Source organism: Callithrix jacchus, chromosome 5, assembly GCF_049354715.1.
Source record: "Callithrix jacchus isolate 240 chromosome 5, calJac240_pri, whole genome shotgun sequence".
Taxonomy (NCBI): domain Eukaryota; kingdom Metazoa; phylum Chordata; class Mammalia; order Primates; family Cebidae; genus Callithrix; species Callithrix jacchus.
This window is the reverse complement of record NC_133506.1, coordinates 92,976,905-92,998,369: the sequence shown is the minus strand read 5'-3', so window position 1 is coordinate 92,998,369 and position 21,465 is coordinate 92,976,905. Positions and strand designations below refer to the sequence as shown.

The 21,465-nt window shown below is 45.2% G+C and overlaps 1 protein-coding gene across 8 annotated transcripts in view; it reads left to right on the top strand.

Moving 5' to 3' along the window:
- WIPF2 (WAS/WASL interacting protein family member 2) overlaps positions 1-15,337 on the top strand; it is a 56,499-nt gene extending 41,162 nt beyond the window's left edge. For all 8 annotated transcript variants that reach the window (XM_035300601.2, XM_035300603.2, XM_078373652.1 and 5 more), the window contains 3 exons: positions 6,672-6,881; positions 9,861-9,962; positions 10,890-15,337. In XM_035300601.2, coding sequence (XP_035156492.1) covers positions 6,672-6,881; positions 9,861-9,962; positions 10,890-10,930 — 353 coding nt within the window. In that variant the 3' untranslated portion in view covers positions 10,931-15,337. The remainder of the gene's footprint in view (positions 1-6,671; positions 6,882-9,860; positions 9,963-10,889) is intronic.
- Positions 15,338-21,465: the final 6,128 nt, after the last annotated feature.

Sequence of the window (21,465 nt, the reverse complement as noted above, 5' to 3'; positions counted from 1 at the left end):
AATGTGCTCAGATAGGCAACCACGTGAAGGGCCCACTTGAGACTATGGGCCATACATTTCACATGAGATTAATTAGTGTCATGTGTGTTCAGCTGTAATTTTCAGGTACAAAATAAGAGTAGAGCTGTATTTAACCAGTGTTAGCATTTTTTAGGCATGTGCGACTATAGGAGAGAGTGGGGTAGGAAGTGAAGGGTGTTATGTGAGGGAGTGATTGCAATAATGGAGCCTAAGCTGTCTGAGGAGGGAATTTAGAAACCCTGGAAAAAGTAGAAGAGATTGTGTAATCTCCTTATAAAATAGCATAACTGAAATTTCAGAGTGAGGGAGACCATGACAGCTCTCTGGGGCCTAATTGGACCTAGGAATTTTGGCTCCTATATCCTTATATCATTAGACTTTAAGCCATACCCTCCACAAACAGCTTCTTAGCTTTTCTTTATTTACTTGTTTGTGTTTTGAGACAGTCTTGCTCTGTCACCTAGGCTGGAAGGCAGTGGTGCAATCTCTGCTCACTGCAACCTCTGCCTCCCAGGTTCAAGCAATTCTTGTTTCTTAGCCTCCCAAGTAGCTGGAATTACAGGCACGTACCATCATACCCAGCTAATTTTTGTATTTTTAGTAGATACGAGGTTTTACCGTGTTAGCCAGGCTGTCTCAAACTCTGGACCTCAAGTGAGCCACCATGCCCAGCCCTTAGCTTTTATTCTAAAGTCACTTTCTACAGGTATAGAACGAATAAGAAATTATTTCATGGAGTCCAGGCATGGTGGCTCATGCCTGTAATCCCAGCACTTTGGGAGGCCGAGGCGGATTGCTTAAGTCCAGAAGTTCGAGACCAGCCTGGGCAACATGGGAAAACCCTGTCTCTACAAAAATATAATTAAAAAAAAAATTAGCCTGGCATAGTAGTGCATGCCTGTAGTCCCAGCTACTCGAGAGGCTGAGGTGGGAAGATCACTTGAACCTGGGAGGTGGAGGTTGCAGTAAGCCACGTTGGTGCCACTGCACTTCAGCTTGGGAAACAGAGCAAGACTGTGTTTCAAAAAAAAAAAGGTTATATCATCAAATAGCAAGTATTAAAAGCCCATCAGCCTATGTGCAGCTGCTTGGTTAGTTACATATAGATTTGTACTCTGGCAGCTGGCCATCTAACATAGGGGAGCCAAACAGTGGCCTGCTGCATTCCTGATCCCATATCTCCCTAGCTTTAGCCATAAGGAGGTAGTTCTAAGGTGGCTCTTGATTCTATAAAGTTCAGGTTTGACAGTTGTTTTTTTTTTTTAACTTAGGTGACTGAGCAAAGCTCATATCTTTCTGACCTCATCCAGGAATAAAAGAAGAGAAAAAATGCAATTTCCATGGATTGAGCTGAGTACTTTTAAATGTCTGCGGACTTTCTTGCTTCCCACTTCTCCGTTCTTCCTCCGTGGTAGCTAAGACTGCAGGGTCGTTCCACCATATCTGGCTCATTAAAGGACAGTCTCGCTCTGTCACCCAGGCTGGAGTACAGTGGCGCAATCTCAGCTCACTGCAACCTCCACCTTCCGGGTTTAGGCAGTTCTCTGCCTCAGCCTCCTGAGTAGCTGGGATTACAGGCATGTGCCACCATGCCCAGCTAATTTTTGGTATTTTTAGTAGAGACGGGGTTTCTCCATCTTGGCCAGGCTGGTCTTGAACTCCTGACCTTGTGATCCACCTGCCTCAGCTTCCCAAGGTGCTGGGATTGCAGGCATGAGCCACCACGCGCAGCCCCCCAATTTTTTTTTTTTTTTTTAAGATGAGGTCTCACTGTGTTGCCCAGGTTGGACTCAAACTCTTGGTCTCAAGCCATCCTCCTACCTTGGCCTCCCGAAGCCCTGGGATTACAGGTGTGAGCAGTTGTACCCGGCTAGAGCAGCAGTTCTTAAGAGTGACAAACTAGAAAAAAATTGAGATATTTTCGTCAGTGATCACTTGAGCATTGCCTCGGTTTGTTGTGTGACATTGGACAGATCACTGATTCTTTTTCTCATTTGTAAAATAAACATTTGAAAAGTACAGTGGGGGTAAAGCACAGTGGCTTACACCAGTAATCCCAGTGCTTTGGGAGGAGGATCGCTTGAGACTGGGAGTTCAAGACCAGCATGAGCAATATGGCGAAACCTTATTTTTACAAAAAATAAAAAAAACTAGGCTGGGCACAGTGGCTCACTCCTATAATCCTAGCACTTTGGGAGGCTGAGGTGGGCGGATCATCTGAGGTCAGGAGTTTAAGACCAGCCTGGCCAACATGATGAAACCCCATCTCTACTAAAACACAAAAATTAGCCAGGCATTGATGGTGGGTGCCTGTAATCCCAGCTACTGGGGAGGCTGAGACAGGAGAATTGCTTGAACCTGGGAAACAGTGGTTGCGGTGAGCCGAGATCACACCACTGCACTCCAGCCTAGGAGCTGAGTAAGACTCCATCAATTAATCAGTCAATCAAGCCAGGCATGGCAGTGTGTGCCTGTGGTCCTAGCTACTTGGGAGGCTGGGATGGGAGGATCACTTGAGCCCAGGAGGCAGAGGCTGCAGAGCTGAGATCATGCCACTGCACTCCAGCCTAGGCAACAGAGCAAGACCCTTCCTCAAAAAAACCGCCGAAAACTAGCTTTATTGATTAATATAATTTGTTTCAATAATTTTTCCTTTTCAGAGTAAAACTTTTTTTTTTTTTGAGACAGAGCCTTGCTCTGTTGCCAGGCTGGATGGAGTGCAGTGGCATGATCTCAGCTCACTGCAACCTCTCACTCCCGGGTTCAAGTGATTCTCCTGCCTCAGCCTCCCGAGTAGCTGGGACTACAGGCGCATACCACTAAACCCAGCTAATTTTTGTATTTTTAGTAGAGACAGTGCTTTACCATGTTGGCCAGGATGGTCTTGATCTCCTGACGTCGTGATCTGCCTGCCTTGCCTCCCAAAGCAGTGGGATTATAGGCATGAGCCACCGTGCCCGACCTTTAACACTGTTCATTTTTAAGAGAATTTAAAAACACCTGAAACCATCATGATTTTTTCAAAATGAGGGTTAATATTGGATTATAAAAGGCTGTCTCTCATCCTAGGACTTCTTTTGCAAATCGTATTTTAGGGACTGGAGTTCTGGCTCTGCCACTTGAAACAGTCTTAAAACTGGATCTGAGAGCCCAGAAGCTTATTGGAGGAACCTGGCTGGGATGGGGGAAGGAGCTGGAGGAACCAAACAGATCACTCTTGTCCTCCTCTATTTTTGCCATTCTGGGTCGTCTCATTGCTGTCACCTGCCGTCTGGCTGGTGTCGGTGTTCTTGTGAACCTGGCTAACCCTATCTACCTTGCTGCCCTGGTCTAGGAGTAGATATAAATTCTCAGGGCCTTGAGGAATCTGGGTTTTAGGGAATATTTTTGAGGACTTAAAGAAGCTTCTGTTCTTAAAGAGCTTTGGTTTGAGTAGGTTTGGAATGAAAACAAGGCTCAGATCTGCTGGTAGGTATAAGATTTCCCTTTAATTATTGTGTCTAGTGGCCCCTGTTTCTACTTGAACAAAGCTGGGAGAGTGAGGAAGAATTGACATTCTGAGTGTGTCTTATGGGAAGCAAAAACATTTATTGGGCTTGTTATGTCAGATCGTGTGTGTATGTGTGTGTGTTTATATATGTTATTCCATTACTGTATCACATGCTTAACTATAGTCACTACAGAAATTCTGACAGTAAGCAGGAGGAATAAGTATATGTTATTCCATTTGTGTAGGGGGCTGTATGTGTGTATATGTTATTCCATTATTGTATTACATGCTTAACTATAGTCACTACAGAAATTCTGACAGTAAGCAGGAAGAATAAGAAGATCATCTTTTTTTTGAGACAGAGTCTTGCTGTCACCAGGCTGGAATTCAGTGGTGCGATGTTGGCTTATTGCAACCTCTGCCTCCTAGGTTCAAGTGATCCTCCCACCTGGGGCTCCAGAATATCTGGTACTGTAGGTGTGCACCACCATGCGTGGCTAATTTTTGTATTTTTTGTTTATTAGAGGTGGAGTTTCATCATGTTGTCCAAGCTGATCTCAAACTCCTGGCTTCAAGTGATCTGCCTGCCTTGGCCTCCCAGAGTGCCGAGATTACAGGCTTGAGCCACTATGCCTGGCCAAGATACCGTTTTATTACTAAAAAACGTTTTGTCTGTTAGCTGAGTAGCCTCTTCATGTACTGTTTAGGTAACAACTATTTGTTGGGCCATGTGCTATTGCACATGCCTGTAGTCCCATCCCAGCCTTTTGCTTAGGTGGGAGCATTACTTGAGCCCAGGAGTTTGAGGCTACAATGAGCTATGATCTCACCACTGCACTTTAACCTGGGTGACAGAGTGAGACCCTGTCTCTAAAAAAGAAAAAAAAAAAAAAAATTGAACGTGACCTAGATACCAAAAGATGCATTTCCAACACTCTGGATTGTAAATCTGGTTGGGAAGATACTGTGCAGAATACTGGGAGTTTCAAAAAGCAGTGTGGGGGAGTGGAAAGAGCAGACATGTGCCAAGCCTATTTTTATTTGATCTTCGACCTTAAACAAGTAACTCCAGTCCCAGTTTTCTCGTTTGTGAAATGGGGATAATATTAAATACTTTGCAGGTGTGGCTGTAAGACTTTTTAAATATTTAATACACCTAAAATGCTTGGAATATAATAGATACCCAAGAAATGGTAGCTACTATTATTGTTAGTACAGAGCATAGGAGTAAGACAGTTTAAACCCATGAGAATCTGTTATATTTGGGCTGGGTGTGGTGGCTCACGACTGTAATCCCAGCACTTTGGGAGGCCAAGGTGGGTGGATTACCTGAGGTCAGGAGTTTGAGACCAGCCTGACCAACATAGTAAACCCTGTCTCTACTGAAAGTGCAAAAATTAGCCAGCCATGGTAGTTCATGCCTGTAATCCCAGCTACTCAGGAGGCTGAGGTGCAAGAACTGCTTAAACCCAGGAGGTGAAGGTTGCAGTGAGCTGAGGTTGTGCCACTGCACTCCAGCCTGGGCAACAGAGTGAGACGCCATCTCAAAAAAAAAAACCATAAAAACAACAAAAAAATAAGCTGTTATGCTCCAGTCATATTGCCATTTCTTCACACATGCTTTTGACATTACCTTTTACTTGGCAAATTTTCATCTTTTAAGAGTGAATTTAACTTTTGGAAATGACCAAAAAGTAGATTCAGACATAGGTATGAATATTTTCATTGGTGGTGGTGGCGGGGCGACCTCAGAAATGAAATGTGACCATCATATAATAGTGTTTATAGCTCTGTCTGATAAACTTGATTTGGAGGCAGTTCCAAAAGAGGTGTTTGCATTGTTTGAGCAATGAGACTGTTACTGGACATATGTAACTTCCCACGATGAATCTGCTGTACATACTTTGAAAATAGCTCGTTGATATTAAAATAAGTGACATAGCCTATATATGCCGTGGGATAGCAAAGGTGGAGGGACTCAGAAGAAAATGGATTGCTTTGGGAAAGCCTTGAGACGATGGGACTTGGATTGAACGTTGAGGATAGGTAGGATTTGGTAGAGGGGAATCACAAGAGCAAAGCATATAATTTGGTTTATTCAGCAAACATTGAGCACCTGCTGTGTGCTGTAAATTTGGCTGAACTTGGGAACCCAGAAGGAGGAACTGCTCTGACGTCGACTATACAGTATACTGGGGAAAAAGCACGTAGAATAAATACTTATCACAGTCTATTAAAGGGGTACATACACATACTGTGTATGTGCAAAACATACTGCAATGGAAGTGCAAAAGAGGGTACCTAACCCAGCCTAGCAATAAGGAGGAAAGAGGAGGAGGCAAGCTCAGGCTGATGGGCATGGTAGAGTACTATGTAAGCAAGGCTTTGAGACTTTATTTATTTATTTGCTTATTTATTGGAGATGCAGTCTTGCTCTGTTGCCCAGGCTGGAGTGCAGTGGCACAATCTGGGCTCAGTGCAACTTCCACTTCCCGGGTTCAAGTTATTCTTGTGCCTCAGCCTCCTGAGTAGCTAGGACTACAGGCATGTGCCACCACACCGGGCCAATTTTTTGTATTTTTAGTAGAGACAGGGTTTCACCATGTTGGCCAGGCTGGTCTCAAACTCCTGAGCTCAGGTAGTCCTCCCTCCTCGGCCTTCCAAAGTGCTAGGATTATAGACATGAGCCATCATGCCCAGGCAGGGTTTGAGACTTTATGATTTAGGCAGTGCAAAACCTTTGAAAAAACTTGATCAAGTTTTTAGGGAGATTAATGATTTGGTGTTATGCAAAATGAATTTGGAGGGGTAAGAGATGAAGCAAAGAGAACATTCGGAAGCTTTTTGCAGTAGAACAGGCTAAATTTAAGAAAGACCTGAATTAGAATTGTGGAGGAAGTCATGGAAAAGCAGGAAAAAAAAATCAAGAACAGATAGGGTTGTTGACTGACTGGTAGGAAATGTAAAAAGGCCATACATTTATTCTGAATGTTGGTATCTGGAAGAATGGTGATGTATTCAAGTAATAAGGATGAGGGGGAACCAGGCACTGTGAGCCTCTTTGGGGCATGTTATCCTTTTAGCTCATGTGTTTCAAATCATTCTATAGACCCTTGCCATCTCCACATCAAAAACTAACTACTTTGGATTTTAATTGCAGCTCCACCACCCCCACCACCTGTGATCCGAAATGGTGCCAGGGATGCTCCCCCTCCCCCACCACCATACCGAATGCATGGGTCAGAACCCCCAAGCCGAGGAAAGCCCCCACCTCCACCCTCAAGGACGCCAGCTGGGCCACCCCCTCCTCCTCCGCCACCCCTGAGGAATGGCCACAGAGATTCTATCACCACTGTCCGGTCTTTCTTGGGTGAGTAGCTAGCTATCTATAGTCTCGTGGTTCCTGCAGTGTCTTCACTCACTCCAGTGCCATGGCTGCCAGATGGCCACCATAGAGTAGGAATGGCCACATGGGCTCTTTTGTTCACAACAGTTCCCCTCCTGACTTTATTCGAAGATGTATGGGCTGTATTCATTGACTTCCTTATCTTTATGTGAATTCTAAGCATGGATGCTTTGAAACATATTGAAGTAAAATCATCAAGTGTGGTGCTAACTCTAAAACCACTCCAAAGATCAGTTTCTGTGGCTAGCTTTTAGGTCAGAGATTCTGTATCTTGAGGATTATTCAGACAGGACTTATGTATCCTCCTAGGAAGGAGAGTTCCTTTCTGGCCCTTCAAAAACAAAACACTTGATTGTTCTTGGAATTCTTTTTTTTTTTTTAATTATTTTTTGTAGACACTAGGTCTCACTCTGTTGCCCAGGCTGCTGTTGAACTCCTGGGCTTAAGCAGTCCTTCAACCTCAGCCAAAGTGCTGGGATTATGCATGTGAGCTATCACACCCAGCCTCTCCTTGGAATTATTGAAAAAATATAAAAAGTCCCATGGTACATTGCCTGGAAAGAAGAAAGAATAACAAAAAATATTAAAGAAAAAAGGATCGGGTGCAGTGGCTCATGCCTGTAATCCCAGCACTTTGGGAGGCCAAGGTAGGAGGATTGCTTTGAGCCCAGGAACTCAAGACCAGCCTTGGCAACATGGTGAAACTTCATCTCTTCATCTCTCTAAAAAATACAAAAATTAGCTGGATATGGTGGCACATGCCTGTGGTCCCAGCCACTGCACCCCAGTCTGGGCAACAGAGCATAACTCTGTTTAAAAAAAAACTCGCTGGGTGCGGTGGCTTACGCCTGTAATCCTGGCACTTTTGGAGGCCAAGGTGGGCAGATCACCGGAGGTCAGGAGTTCAAGACCAGCCTGCCCAACATAGTAAAACCTCATCTTTGCTAAAAATATAAAAAATTAGCTGGGCATAGTGGCACACATCTGTAATCCCAGCTACTTGGGAGACTGAGGCAGGAGAATCGCTTGAACCTGAGAGGTGGAGGTTGTAGTGAGACAAGATCGTAGCACTGCATTCCAGCCTGGGCGACTACGCCTCAAAAAAGAGCAAGACTGCCGGGCACGGTGGCTCACGCCTATAATCCCAGCTCTTTGGGAGGTCGAGGCGGGTGGATCATGAGGTCAAGAGATCGAGACCATCCTGGTCAACAAGGTGAAACCCTGTCTCTACTAAAAATACAAAAATTACCTGGGCATGGTGGTGCATGCCTGTATTCCCAGCTACTCAGGAGGCTGAGGCAGGAGAATTGCTTGAACCCAGAAGGTGGAGATTGTGGTGAGCCGTTGCACTTCAGTCTGGGTAACAACAGCGAAACTCTGTCTCAAAAAAAATAAAAAAGTAAAAAAAAAAAAGCAGGACTACGTCTCAAAAAAAAAGCAAAAGCAAAACCCAAAACATTACACAACATTAATCAGAAGCCACTAACTAACTAATTGTGTTATTTTGAGGATATCACATCACTTCTCTGGGTCTCACTTCCCTTATTTGTAAAATGAGGTTGACTGGAACAGAGGTGTATCAGATTAACTTTCCAAGATTATAAATTTTGGGGGCCCTACCTAAGAGATTCTGATTGCTTAGTTCTGGGACATAACCCTAAGTAAAGGTTGTCCAGGGGCTACTGTTAGACCCCACTGTTGAGGACCTCTGGAAAAATCTCTGAAAGGTCCCTTGCAGCCTTGACACTCTAGATTTTTTTTTGAGACAGCATCTTGCGTTGTCGTCCAGAGTGTAGTGTAGTAGTGCACAGCTCACTTCAGCCTCGACCTCCCAAGCTCAACAAATCCTCTTGCCTCTCCCTTCCAAGTATCTGGGACTGGAGGTGTGTGCCACCATGCCTGGCTAATTTTTTTTTTTTTTTTTTTTGGAGAGATGAGGTTTCACTATGTTGTCCAGGCTGGTCTTGAACTCCTGGGCTCAAGCCGCTTGCCCACCTCAAAATCCCAAAGTGCTGGGCTTATAGGCATGAGCCACCATGCCCAGCCTCTAGATTCTTTAATGGTTGCTGTCCTTACCTACCCCGTCCTTCATGTTCTAGTCTATTCCTTTTAGGTAGACCAGGGTTTTTGATTTAAAGATAAATCCTTATTGTAGAAACCTTTGGGATGTGATCAAGCCACACTTAGAGAAAATTTGAGCCTTCTTATGGAGAGGCCATAGAAGGTAGGAGTAGAAGCCATGAGATGGCTGCCCTAGCTATAAAAGTGAAGGTAACATGGGCTGACAGGGAATTATCTGGTCAAATCTCTCACTAGCTGGAGATGAATATTCCCATTTTAAATTAATTTCTACCAATTTCTGGATTTAGTTCAGTTGTTTTCCCAATGACAGCCCCTAAGTTGTTATTAAAACAGAATTATATTTCTTTCTGCTACTGTGCAAATAGCTGGGCTCCTTTCCTGTTCTGTGCCTGACTTGGTGGAAAGGTTTAAAGATTCAGCTCAGGCCAGGCATAGTGGCTCACACCTGTAATCCCAGCACTTTGGGAGGTCAGGTGGGCAGACTGCCTGAAGTCAGGACTTTTGAGACCAGCCTGGCCAAGATGGCGAAACCGCATCTCAACTAAAAATACAAAAAACTAGCCCCATGAGGTGGTGGGCACCACTGCACTCCAGCCTGGGTGACAGAGACTCCATCTCTTTAAAAGAGAATGAGCTCAAGCACTACTTAGTACAGAGAAGTTTAGAATACATGCCCTGTGCATGCAAGGCACATGGGTGCTGCTGCTGCTATTCTCAGGGTTGTTGGTTTGGTGGTGCAGTAGGTCCTCATAGTACCTCAGAATGCCTGAGAGATTAGTAAGTGGGGAGGGTTGAAGTGGTCAGAGGCCTGTGGGAGCACAAGCAAGGATGATAGGAATTCATACTCTCTTCTTTTCACAGATGATTTTGAGTCAAAGTATTCCTTCCATCCGGTGGAAGACTTTCCTGCTCCAGAAGAATATAAACACTTTCAGAGGATATATCCCAGCAAAACAAACCGAGGTGAGAAGGGTAGTAGAAAGGTTTTCCCATAATTGAATAGAATGTAGAATCTGTGTGTTTTCTTAGGTTAAAATTTGCTTCTTGGCTGGGCACGGTGGCTCAAGCCTGTAATCCCAGCACTTTGGGAGGCCAAGGCGGGTGGATCACGAGGTCAGGAGTTCAAGACTAGTTTGACCAACATGGTGAAACCCCATCTCTACTAAAAATAAAAAAATTAGCCAGGCGTGGTGGTGCATGCCTGTAATCCCAGCTGCTCAGGAGGCTGAGGCAGGAGAACTGCTTGAACCTGGGAGGCAGAGGGTGCAGTGAGCCGAGATCACACCACTGCACTCCAGCCTGGGTGACAGAGCGAGACTCTGTCTCAAAAAAAAAAAAAAATTACTTCTTATCATCTTCATTGTCAGCTCACTCCAACCTCTGCCTCCCAGGATCAAGTGATTCTCCTGCCTAAGCCTCCTGAGTAGCTAGGATTACAGCTGTGTGCCACCATGCCCTGATAATTTTTGTAATTTTAGTAGAGACTGGGTTTTGCCTTGTTGGCCAGGCTGGTCTCAAACTCCTGACCTCAGGTAATCGGCCCACCTCCCAAAGTGCTGGGATTATAGGCATGAGCTACCATGCCCTGGCCTCTCATCTTCATTTTCTTAAGCAAAACAATAAAACCTAGTCCCCAGATTTTAAAGGTTAGCTTAAAGAACCTGTCTCTTGGCCGGGCGTGGTGGCTCACGCTTGTAATCCAAGCACTTTGGAGGCCAAGGCGGGTGGATCACCTGAGGTTTGGAGTTCAAGACCAGCCTGACCAACATGGTGAAACCCCGTCTTTAAAAAAGGAAAAAAAAACCTGTCTCTCATTTTAGGAATGTGTGGGTTGTTCAGAGTCTGGTGGGTGACCTGTATATGTGTGGTTTTTATTTTGTTTTTTTTCAGCTGCTCGTGGAGCCCCACCTCTGCCACCCATTCTCAGGTGAAGCCTGGCTTGGTTCTGTTCCTCAGGAAAAGGATGGACCTTCTCTTTTTCTCAGATGGTCCCTTCCATTCCCCTGAAACCTGCATGAGAGCTTCTAACATGTTTCTCCAGTGCAACCAACCCCTAGACTCCAAGTGTCCTCCCAGCTCACCTCCATCTATGCATCTCGTCTCTGGATTTGGTGATCGAACTCTTTATATTGACAATAGGATCTCAAACCCTGCATCCATCCTTCCTCCAGCTAGCCCTGCTAGCCACGAGGAGCAAGTTTCCATGTCTCCTGCTTTTCTCTTGGGGAAAGGTGCCTTGTTGTGACAAATTAACTCATTGGGGCAGGGTGGAAAATGGTACCCCTTCCTTCTCCTGTCCACTGTGGGGGACGCTTGGTCGGTATATTATATTTCATCATTTAGGAGGCTGGCATGACCAGGACTTATGGGTGGGAGGGGAGCATTTTTAGCGAAGCAAGAAAGGAGTTTGCCGAGAAGTGATCTGTTTTAAAGGTCAAATTTGGAGAAAGGGCAAGGAAATGGGTCTGCTTTATTTTTAGAAGTATTTTGTTTTTGTTTTCACCTGTCGTCCCCACCCCCCGCCCCCCACAGGGATAAGTTGGGTATAAACACTAAATACTAATCAGTCAAACTTAACATTTAATAAAAAGAGAGGGTGAAATAAACTGAGGACCATTTTAGAACTAGTCACTTCTCTGCAGCAAAGGGACCAGGAGCCATTTGAACCCTCTGGGACCCTGCTGCCCCACTGCCTCAGGATGCTTGGCTGAGGGATGTTTTTCCTCCCGCTTACCACCCATGCCCTGGAAAGAAAAGTCACATTTTGTGGAGGGCATCATTCATTCCTGATTCACAAACCCCAAAAACCTCTGATGGGAGATAGGAAGATAGGGCGTGAGCCTGGCTTTACCTCAGTCTTGAGTCTGCTTCAGTCTTTTGTCTGGCCCTAAAGTGGTTGGTGGCCCTTTCTGTCCTTTAGCCCCTGGAAGGTGCTCCAGGATAACACATAAGGGCAGTTAGAAGCCCCTCATGGAAGGAGCTGGCTTTGTGGGGATGCAAAGGACTTCAAGTCCTGCCTGTACTGTTCACAGCCCACCTGAATGAGCAGACTCTTCCTGTTCCTTTCTCTACCACCCTTGCCTTCCCAGGAATGCACAGTTTAACACAGCAGAGTACAGAAGGGTGAGGAAGTAAGCAGAGGCGTTTGAGGATATTCAGGTATTCCTCTATGCCAGGAAGCACAGACTTCGTTGATGTTTGCCTCAGTACAGTAGATCTTCCCTGGCAGCCAGCCATAGGTTGTTTCTTTGTCTTCCAGGTCCTAGTTAAAGAGCACAGAGAAAGTGGAAGTCCCCAGTCTAGGTAGGAATTAGACTACCTAGACTAATTGGATGATTGGACGAGGACTTCTTTGTATCCAACAACAGGATAGGGCTCCTGGGCTCAAAACACCAGATGCTTTGGTTTGCTAGAACTGTTGCTACATGTAAGGCTGCTTAGAGTGTGGCATGCAAACAAGGAGATCATGGCTACTCTTTGAAATGGATGGGGAAAATTAACTTAAAAATTTAATCACACACATCACAGGCTTAAACTGTCTTAGGGACCTTTCCAGTTGACCAGATCACAGGCTAGGGATCTGTGCATGGTGCCAGGTGGAATCTAAGTCTTCCCAGCGCTAGGTGAGGGAGGGCTCAACGGGGGTATTGTGTATGGGGTCTGCTGTCCTTTACCATCCCCTGGACCACATTAACTCTGGGACAGACCATGTTTATGTCTGTCATCAGACTTTTCCTAATCATTCTTTATGTGTCATTCTTCTTTCTAATCTGTTAGCAATCATCTCCCAGAAGTATCCCTAGCATCCTGAAGTAAACAGAACTGCCAGGTATGGTGGCTCATGCCTGTAATCTCAGCACTTTGGGAGGCCAAGGTGGGCAGATCACTTGAGGTTAGAAGTTCAAGCAAGATCAACCTGTCCAACATGGCGAAACCTCGTCTCTACTAAAAATACAAAAATTAGCTGGGTGTGGTGGCATGCACCTGTAGTCCCAGCTACTGGGGAGGCTGAGGCATGAGAATCGCTTGAACCTAGGTGGCGGAGGTTACAGTGAGTGGAGATGGCGCCACTGCATTCCAGCCTGGGTGACAGAGTGAAACTCCATCTCAAAAAACAAATTTAAAAACCCTAACAGAACTGAGAGAGGGGATGCTAGTAGAGGGAAAAGAGAGTACACGAGTTGATACTGCACAGAGTTCCAGGGCAGAAACTGACAAGTGACTGAACTTTGACTGTGAAGTCTTCCCATTTATTTTTTAAATGGGAGTCAATGCCTTTTGTACAATATTATCAGAGTGTGTCTTTTTTTTTCCTCCTTTTACTCAGACATAGAGCATCACAATATCATAAGTAAAGCCAAACCCCAGCTTTTCACTGGGGCTGATATCATCCTCCCCATGACCTGCTGCCCCTCATATTCCCCAGTACTTGGACTGTCACATGGGTATTGATGGTATACTTGTCTTGGCCTCATGCAAAAAGGCCTGGGTCTAGATCTAGTCAGATGGATTTTCTTTTTCAGAGCATGTTGATGAGACAACACCTGTTTAAATGTTTTTGCCTTATACATTATTTGGTCCCACTGTTAATAATAGATTTATTACCATGTATATTTACTATTGAAGATGGGAATGTGATCTGCATAGATATCGGTCTATTTTGTATGTTGTAAAAAGCTTCTAGGTTTAAGGTGGGCTGGCTACAAGAGCACTAAAACTCCTCACCAGTTAAACTGCTCTTTTTATCTGCTAGTGGGAATGTTGTCTCTTCTGTGGAAGATTGGGTGGTCTCATGTTGAGGCTGTTGCCCAGTCCAATTAACTCCCTTGTCCCCTTCCAGAAGGAAGAGACATTGCCCAACTAAGCACTAGGAAGCTGTGTTAAAAGCCCGTGTATGGGTTTGGTTTAGTGATGTTTTTCCCTAATGGGTAAAACTTTATAGTTGTTTCTTACTGCCCTGACTGGGAAGCTGGGCGGTGGCCTCCAGGTTTTTAAATGAGCTAGATGCCTCTCTTCCCCTTCTCTGGTCACCGAACCTGGACCAAAGCACTTTGATATTCCAGGTGATTTTCTCTGTCGTGGGGATTTGCTCCAGCTGCAGAGCCCCATCATTTTCACAGCGTAGGCTACCCTGTTTGATGGATGAGAGTGAGAACCTAGGGCTACCCTGTTTGATGGATGTGCAGCTGCTGTCTCCAGGAGCTCATCCCAGCCCTCCTAGCTGGCAGCGGCAAGGAGACTCGTCACCAGCCATTGCACTGGGGAACTCCCTCACCGCATGGCTTCCCAACTTAAAACCCAGATTTACCTCCAGGGAGAGGTGAGAAGAAAATTGTAAATAGACTTGCTACAGAGCAACTCAGGGTTGGGGTGTGTTTTAATTCTCCTGATCACTTGAAATAATCTGTAGGCCAAGTGCTTATGGGAGTGGGGGAGAAGTGCAACTCCAGGGTCCTTCCCTTCTGTGAAGCTCTGGGGGTGGAGTGTGGGCATCTGAGGCCCTATGATGGCACTACACTGAGCTGTCTGTCCTTCCGGAAACCCACCCTGAAATCAACTGCGAATCAAATTCTTCACATTCCAGTTACAGTCTTTCTTCCCCATTGAATCTCAGTCCCTGCTGGCCCTGTGGTCTAGGTGGCTTTCTGTTAAGCTACCCGAATTTAGGGAATGGGAGGGGAGGAAGGAGGGCCATTACAACTCTGCCTTCAAGACTCATCTCTTAAAACGAAACGAAACTACAACCACCATCAAAACCACACGCAAGAAAAAAAAAAAGGATAACTTTAACCGAAGGAAGGGTTTAGTTCCATTCAACTCCACATTCATTGTGCCTTTACTTGTATTAGATTTCTGTGCTTTCTTCCTCTCCCTCTTTGAAGCAATTAAACTCGTCCTTGACAATTGCTGTTTCTTTCTACTCTTGTGTCTGGCAACTTAGTGGGTTCCTTCTCTAATTGTCTTAAATTTTATTCCACTGGTGGCAAGTGGGGCCTAGCCGCCTTTTCTCATGTCTAATCTTTGTCCTTTCTCATGGTGCCCTGCATGGAAGTCACAGTCAACACTGAATAAATGACTAGAATGACACATGTGCGTGTGTATGTGTGTATGTGTGTGTTCATCTGTCTGCATGTGGAGGATCTATTTCTTTTAAAAGATAATTTATTGTATGATTTATTTTGGAGTTATATTCTGATTACAGTGCTCCCTCTCCCAAATAGCATTGATTTTTTTCCCCCTCTAAAATGTATAAAATCTGGTCTCAGGTTGGATTCTTTAGTACATTTCTTTCTTCTGGATGCCGTGCAGTTTAATTAAACCTTGCTTAAAAACAAAAAGTGAAAATCGTGTACTCTTGTCTGGGATGCTGCCTCAAGTGGTGGCACAGAGAGGGGAGAAAACCTTTGCTTCATAATTTGGGTAAATGCAGTCGTTTGATTCCAGGTCTCTTAAAAAAATAGATCTGCTGACTTGGGCAGACTCATCTACAGCTTCCTCAGGGTCTTCTCTCCTCCCCTCCTGCTGTATTTTGAAAATTACAGTTCTAGTTGGCCATGCTTGATGGCTGACCACTGTAATCCCAGCACTTTGGGAGGCCAAGGCAGGTGGATCACTTGGGGTCAGGAGTTTAAGACGAGCCTGGCAAACATGGCGAATCTGCATCTCTACTAAAAATACAAAATTAGCCGGTGTTGTGCTACTCAGGAAGCTGAGGTAGTGGAATCGCTTTGTGATATAGCTGGCCTAGAGTTAGAACCTGAACAATGACATTTTATAAAAGACAAAACTTTTTAAAATAAGTTGTGAAGGTTGCTCCATTCTCACAGTGACTGCTAACCTTGGCTTCTGTGAAACTGCTAGTTTACCTTGCAGAATGCAAAGAGGTAAAGCTGCTCACCTTCTCTTATCAGTAACTGCCAGAATTGCTGGCCTTTGTTTACCGGAATAAGCAGCCCAGGATAATTCCATCCTGGCTCCTACAACTCCTAATAAGTAACTAGAAAATCTGTGGACCCCACCCCTACTCAGACAATGTGTAAACCAATGCTAACCTTAGCTTTTATGAACCACTTAAGTAACAATCAGAATGTCAAATAGTCCCCTGGCCCTCGGAATGTCCGGAAACCTCTCACCCGCCCCTCATCCTCATCTCCGTCCAGACGGTGATTTGCAGAATCCACTAGCCCTCAGAATGTCCGGAAAACCCCTCACCCCCATCCCCACCCCTCACCCTCACTCCCAAGGTAATATTTACGGGTATAAAAGGTCTTTTACGGGGCCCCGGGTTGGAGAGACGTGAGTCCTCCATGGTCGCCAGCAACAAACTCTGCAATTTGGCATACTTTTGTCTTGGTGTTGACTTTCTATGCTCGGTCCAGTATAACGGCTTGAACCCAGGAGGTGGAGGTTGCAGTGAGCTGAGATCATGCCACTGCACTCCAGAAAAAGAAAATATAGTCCTAGTTACTTTTGCTGACCAGGAGATTCTGATGGTCCTTATTTTATTATTTTTATTTTTATTAGAGACAGGATCTTGTTCTGTTGCTCAGGCGGGAGTACAGTGGTGTGATCACAGCTCACTGCAGTCTCCAACTCCCAAGCTCAAGTGATCCTCCCACCTGTCTCCCACGTAGCTGGGACCACAGGTATATACCACTATGCCCGGCTAATTTTGAAAATTTTTTTGTAAAGATGGGGTCTCCCTATGTTGCTGAGACTGGTCTCACACTCCTGGGCTCAAGTGATTGTCCCACCTTGGCTTCTCAAAGTACTGGGATTACAGGCATGTGCTATTGCATGTGGCCAATCCTTATTTTCCACTTAACTCCCCTTTGCCCATGATTTCAGAGAACCAAGGAGGCTTCCTGGCCTTGTGACCTTTTCCCTGAATCTCTTACAATTCTTTCTACCTGTGTTGCATGACAGATTCTCAAATTGAGTAAAGGAAGGAAGGGTGAGGACTAAACATACAAAATGTATGTACTGGTTTTTATGTGGGTGTTGACTGTTTTTCCTTATTGCTTTTTAAGCTGAATCTTGGCTGGTTTTCTTGAACTTTGACTTGAGGTATAAAAATTCAACCAGACATTCTCTCCTTACTGTGGTCAGCTGACATCATAACCACTAAGTCTTAATGAGCTTAACTTGCACTTTCATCACTAGCAAAGGTCTTGAAATTATTTCTCTTACTGATTCATAATGAGTGTGTGTATGAATCACTCTCACATAATTTAGATATAAAAACCTATGAGGACGGGGGAGGGGGGGAGAATAAAGGACTCCTTTCATTTTTATCCATACTTCCCAGATCGGCTGAATCTCTGATTATTTGACCCATCATTGTTATTAATATGATTAACAAACTACCTATTTATTGATTGAATTGTTCCTCCTGACTTGAAATAGCCTGCAAATGGAGCTTGCCTAAATGACCATCAACTTCCTAACCCTATAATTCATTCTGTCTTACTGGGATGGTATTGCTAGAGTGTGTGTGTGTCTACGCACACACACACTCACACAAAAGGATGCCAGACAGGTTCTTCCAGTGTGATTTGATTCCTTCTCCATGATACTGCGTATGAGTTAGCAGTATCATACTAGTTTCCTCCCTCCATTACCAAGGCAGAGCTGCTTCCTATGAATGTGCCTCTTAAGTATTTCCCAACCCAATCTAACCATGAACTGAGCACCTCACTGGAAGGAAGCTGCCTGTCTCCATCTTCCTAGTACTCTGCAGAGGGAGGTAAAGGAACTGAAAAATGAACTAGAACTAGAAATATGTCAACCTCAGGATTCTGACTGCCTCAGAGGATAACTGGGGAAATGCTTTGCCTCTGACATCACTGGAGCCCAGTCTGGATCATTTTCACACATAATTGAATTCATTCTTCACTCCTAGGCTTAGGGGTGTGAGACTTAAAGGACTATATGCTCTCTAGCCACAAGTGTTTATGCAAAGGGTGGATGTCCACTTGGCAAGAATGTCCTTTCCATTCCTTCACTTAGCAAGCACTTATTGGACACTTTACTCTCTACCAGGCACCTACAATATGAAAAGTTTTTTTTGCCAGGCACAGTGGCTCATGCCTATAATCCCAGCACTTTGGGAGGCTGAGGCAGATGGATCACCTGAGGTTAGGAGTTTGAGACCAGTCTGACCAATATGGTGAAACCCCATCTCTACTAAAAATATGAAAATTAGACATGGTGGTAGGTGTCTGTAATCCCAGCTACTCAGGAGGCTAAGGCAGGAGGGTTGCTTGAATCTGGAAGGTAGAGGTTGCAGTGGCCTGAGACTGTCGCCACTGCACTGCAGCCTGGGCGACAGAGCAAGACTCCATATAAATTTTTTTTTTTCCTTTTGGAGATGGGGTCTTGCTATGTTGTCCAAGGCTGGCCTCAAACTGGGTTCGAGGGATCCTTCCACCTCAGCCTCCTGAGTAACTGGAATTACAGATGCATGTCACTGCGCATGGTTAAGACATGGTCTTTGATTCTAAGGAACTCATAGTTTAGTAGACTTCAGGACAGCTACCAGGAGAAACCTATACAGGGTATTAACAGGCTTTATAGAAGTTAGCAGGGAAGACGGATGGGGAGTGGCATTCCAGACAGAGGAAACAGCAAAAACAAAGGCGTAGAAGCAAGAAACAATATGTGTATGTATCATGTTACTGGAGGATCATTATTAGTGCAAAGGAAAAGCTTCAAGTAGATAACCTTTCAGTCCTGACATTCTATGATTATTTGCCTGCTTCCACAGTGGTCATTTACTTCTGTGGGCTTTTCTTGGGCTACTGCTATATTTCTTGGTGTTTTCATAGGCTCCAATATGCATGCTAAGTACTCATAGCTTCCTCTGCTGTCTCCTTGTAACTGAGGTAGGTTGTTTACTATAACCATTCCTTAAAGCTGGCTGGACATACTTTATCATTTCAGGTTATTAAGGGCAATTCTTAGATGCTCATGTTATAAAAATATGAACAGTGAAGGCTGCTTCCTGAGTTCTGTCCTATTAAGAGATCAGAAATACCATCTAGTCTTAAAAGCTTCCATTTTGGGGCCGGGCGCGGTGGCTCCCACCTATAATTCCAGCACTCTGGGAGGTTGAGGCGGGTGGATCACAAGGTCAAGAGATCGAGACCATCCTGGTCAACAAGGTGAAACACCGTCTCTACTAAAAATACAAAAATTAGCCAGGCATCGTGGTCCGTGCCTGTAGTCCCAGCTACTTGGGAGGCTGAGGCAGGAGAATTGCTTGAACCCAGAAGGTGGAGGTTGCGGTGAGCCGGGATCGTGCCATTGCACTCCAGTCTGGGTAACGAGCGAATCTCTGTCTCAAAAAAAAAAAAAAGAGATAAAAGCTTCCATTTTGGCCAGGCACGGTGGCTCATGCCTGTAATCCCAGCACTGTGGGAGGCTGGGGATGGGGCAGATCATGAGGTCAGGAGTTCGAGACTAGACTAGCCAACATGGTGAAACCCTGTCTCTACTAAAAATACAAAAATTAGCCAGGTGTGGTGGCACATGCCTGTAGTCCCAGCTACTCAGGAGGTTGAGGCAGGAGAATGGTTTGAATTTGGGAGGTGGAGGTTGCAGTGGGCTGAGATTGTGCCACTGCACTCCAGCCTGGGTGACAGAGCAAGACTCCATCTCAAGAACAAAAAAAAAAGGGGGGTGGGGCGGGGCTTCCATTATAACTCTCCATTCATGGAAGCCCATTCTCCACTTTTGGAGTTTTCAGCTGCTAAAAAGCCTTCACAAAATATACGCCACCATCTCTTCCTGTTTAGAGCCCTTTATCTAATCATCCCGCTATGTTAAAGGGCCAAGAGTTTGATTTTCTGTCAGAGTTCAGAGTTCAAATTCTAGCTCTTCCACTTACTAGTTGTGTGACCTTGGGCAAGGTCTCCTCCACTGTGGTTCCTTCATTTATAAAATGAAATAACACCAATTTCGGCCGGGCACGGTGGCTCATGCCTGTAATCCCAGCACTTTGGGAGGCCAAGGCGGGTGGATCACGAGGTCAGGAGTTCAAGACCAGCCTGGTCAAGACGGTGAAACGTCGTCTCTACTAAAAATACAAAAAGAATTAGCCAGGCATGGTGGTGTGCGCCTGTAATCCCAGCTACTTGGGGGGCTGAGGCAGAAAATCGCTTAAACCCAGGAGGCGGAGGTTGTAGTGAGCAGAGATCAAGCTCTTTCACTCCAGCTTGGGTGACAGAGCGAGAGTCTCTCTCTCTCTCTCTCTCTCTCTCTCTCACACACACACACACACACAAAATAACACCAGCTCAACTTCGTGGGGGTGCTTGTGAAAATTACGAAGACGATGTAGGTAAAATACTGAGCACATTCTCTGGCATACACTTAAAGCCCTCAATATTGGCTCTCTTCATGAACTAGGTACCAATTAACTGATGATCGTAATATTGTTGCTTTCCTCTTTCTAGGCTTTATGGCTCTGTTTTATTTGTTACTGAGGGGTAAAAGATAAATGTTTACCATGACCTAGAATTGGGTTTTGGCCTTTAAAGGAACCTGAGGGTTAGATGAGTTATTGGCTTTGGAAGCTGGCCTCCAAATTACTGCTCTAATTTATATTTTTCATTAAAAACTCAGCTTGCCTCTTCTATATAGCTGCTTTCCCTGGCTCTGAAACCCTAGTGTTTCGCCATAAAAGATTTTAAAATTAAGGGGTCATAATTCTCTCCCGACGAGGTGTGGATTAATGGTAAGAAGGTGCATATAATATAATCTAACTTTGAACGAAATAAAAGCAAAGAGTTGGCTCTGTTTCTCACCTTTGAAGTACAAATCAAGAGATACTATGATGAAGCATAGTTTTTCTTTATATAGCTGTGTAGAACTTTACCAAAAAAAAACACTAGTTCAGGCATCAGAAGATCTGGATCCTAGGCTTTTCACTGTCACCAAGATGCTGTGACCTCTAACCTTGTATGGAGGTTTGCTGTGTGCCTTCCGGGGTTGGGGTTCATACCTGGCGCACAGAAGCGCTCCCCAAACGGTAGGTATCATGTACTAGTACTGAAAATCTAGTCCATCAGGACGATGCAAATGGGTATGTTCGGCAGTGAGAAGGGGGAACCACATCTTGACACCCAGTCGAAGGAAGAGCGCGGAAGTAGGGTCGCGCGGCAGTAAAGACTACGCCTCCCGCCGTGCTTTGCGGCCGGGCCGTCCCGCCTTACCCAGAGTCGCCCTGCAGCAATCGCGCGTCTTTCCACTGAGGCCCCGGATGTAGATTCTCTTTCCCGTCTACGCCGCTCAGTGGGCGTGGCCTCGCTGTGACTCAAAGACTTGGGGCTCTCTCATTGGCTGTAACTCTTCCGCAGGATTGGAAGCAAAAAAGAGGCGGTACCCAAGGCGAACAGCGCTCTGACCACAGCCAATCAGAATCGAGACCGGGCTTTGGCGGGAGGCTGGAACGCTGTGGTAATTT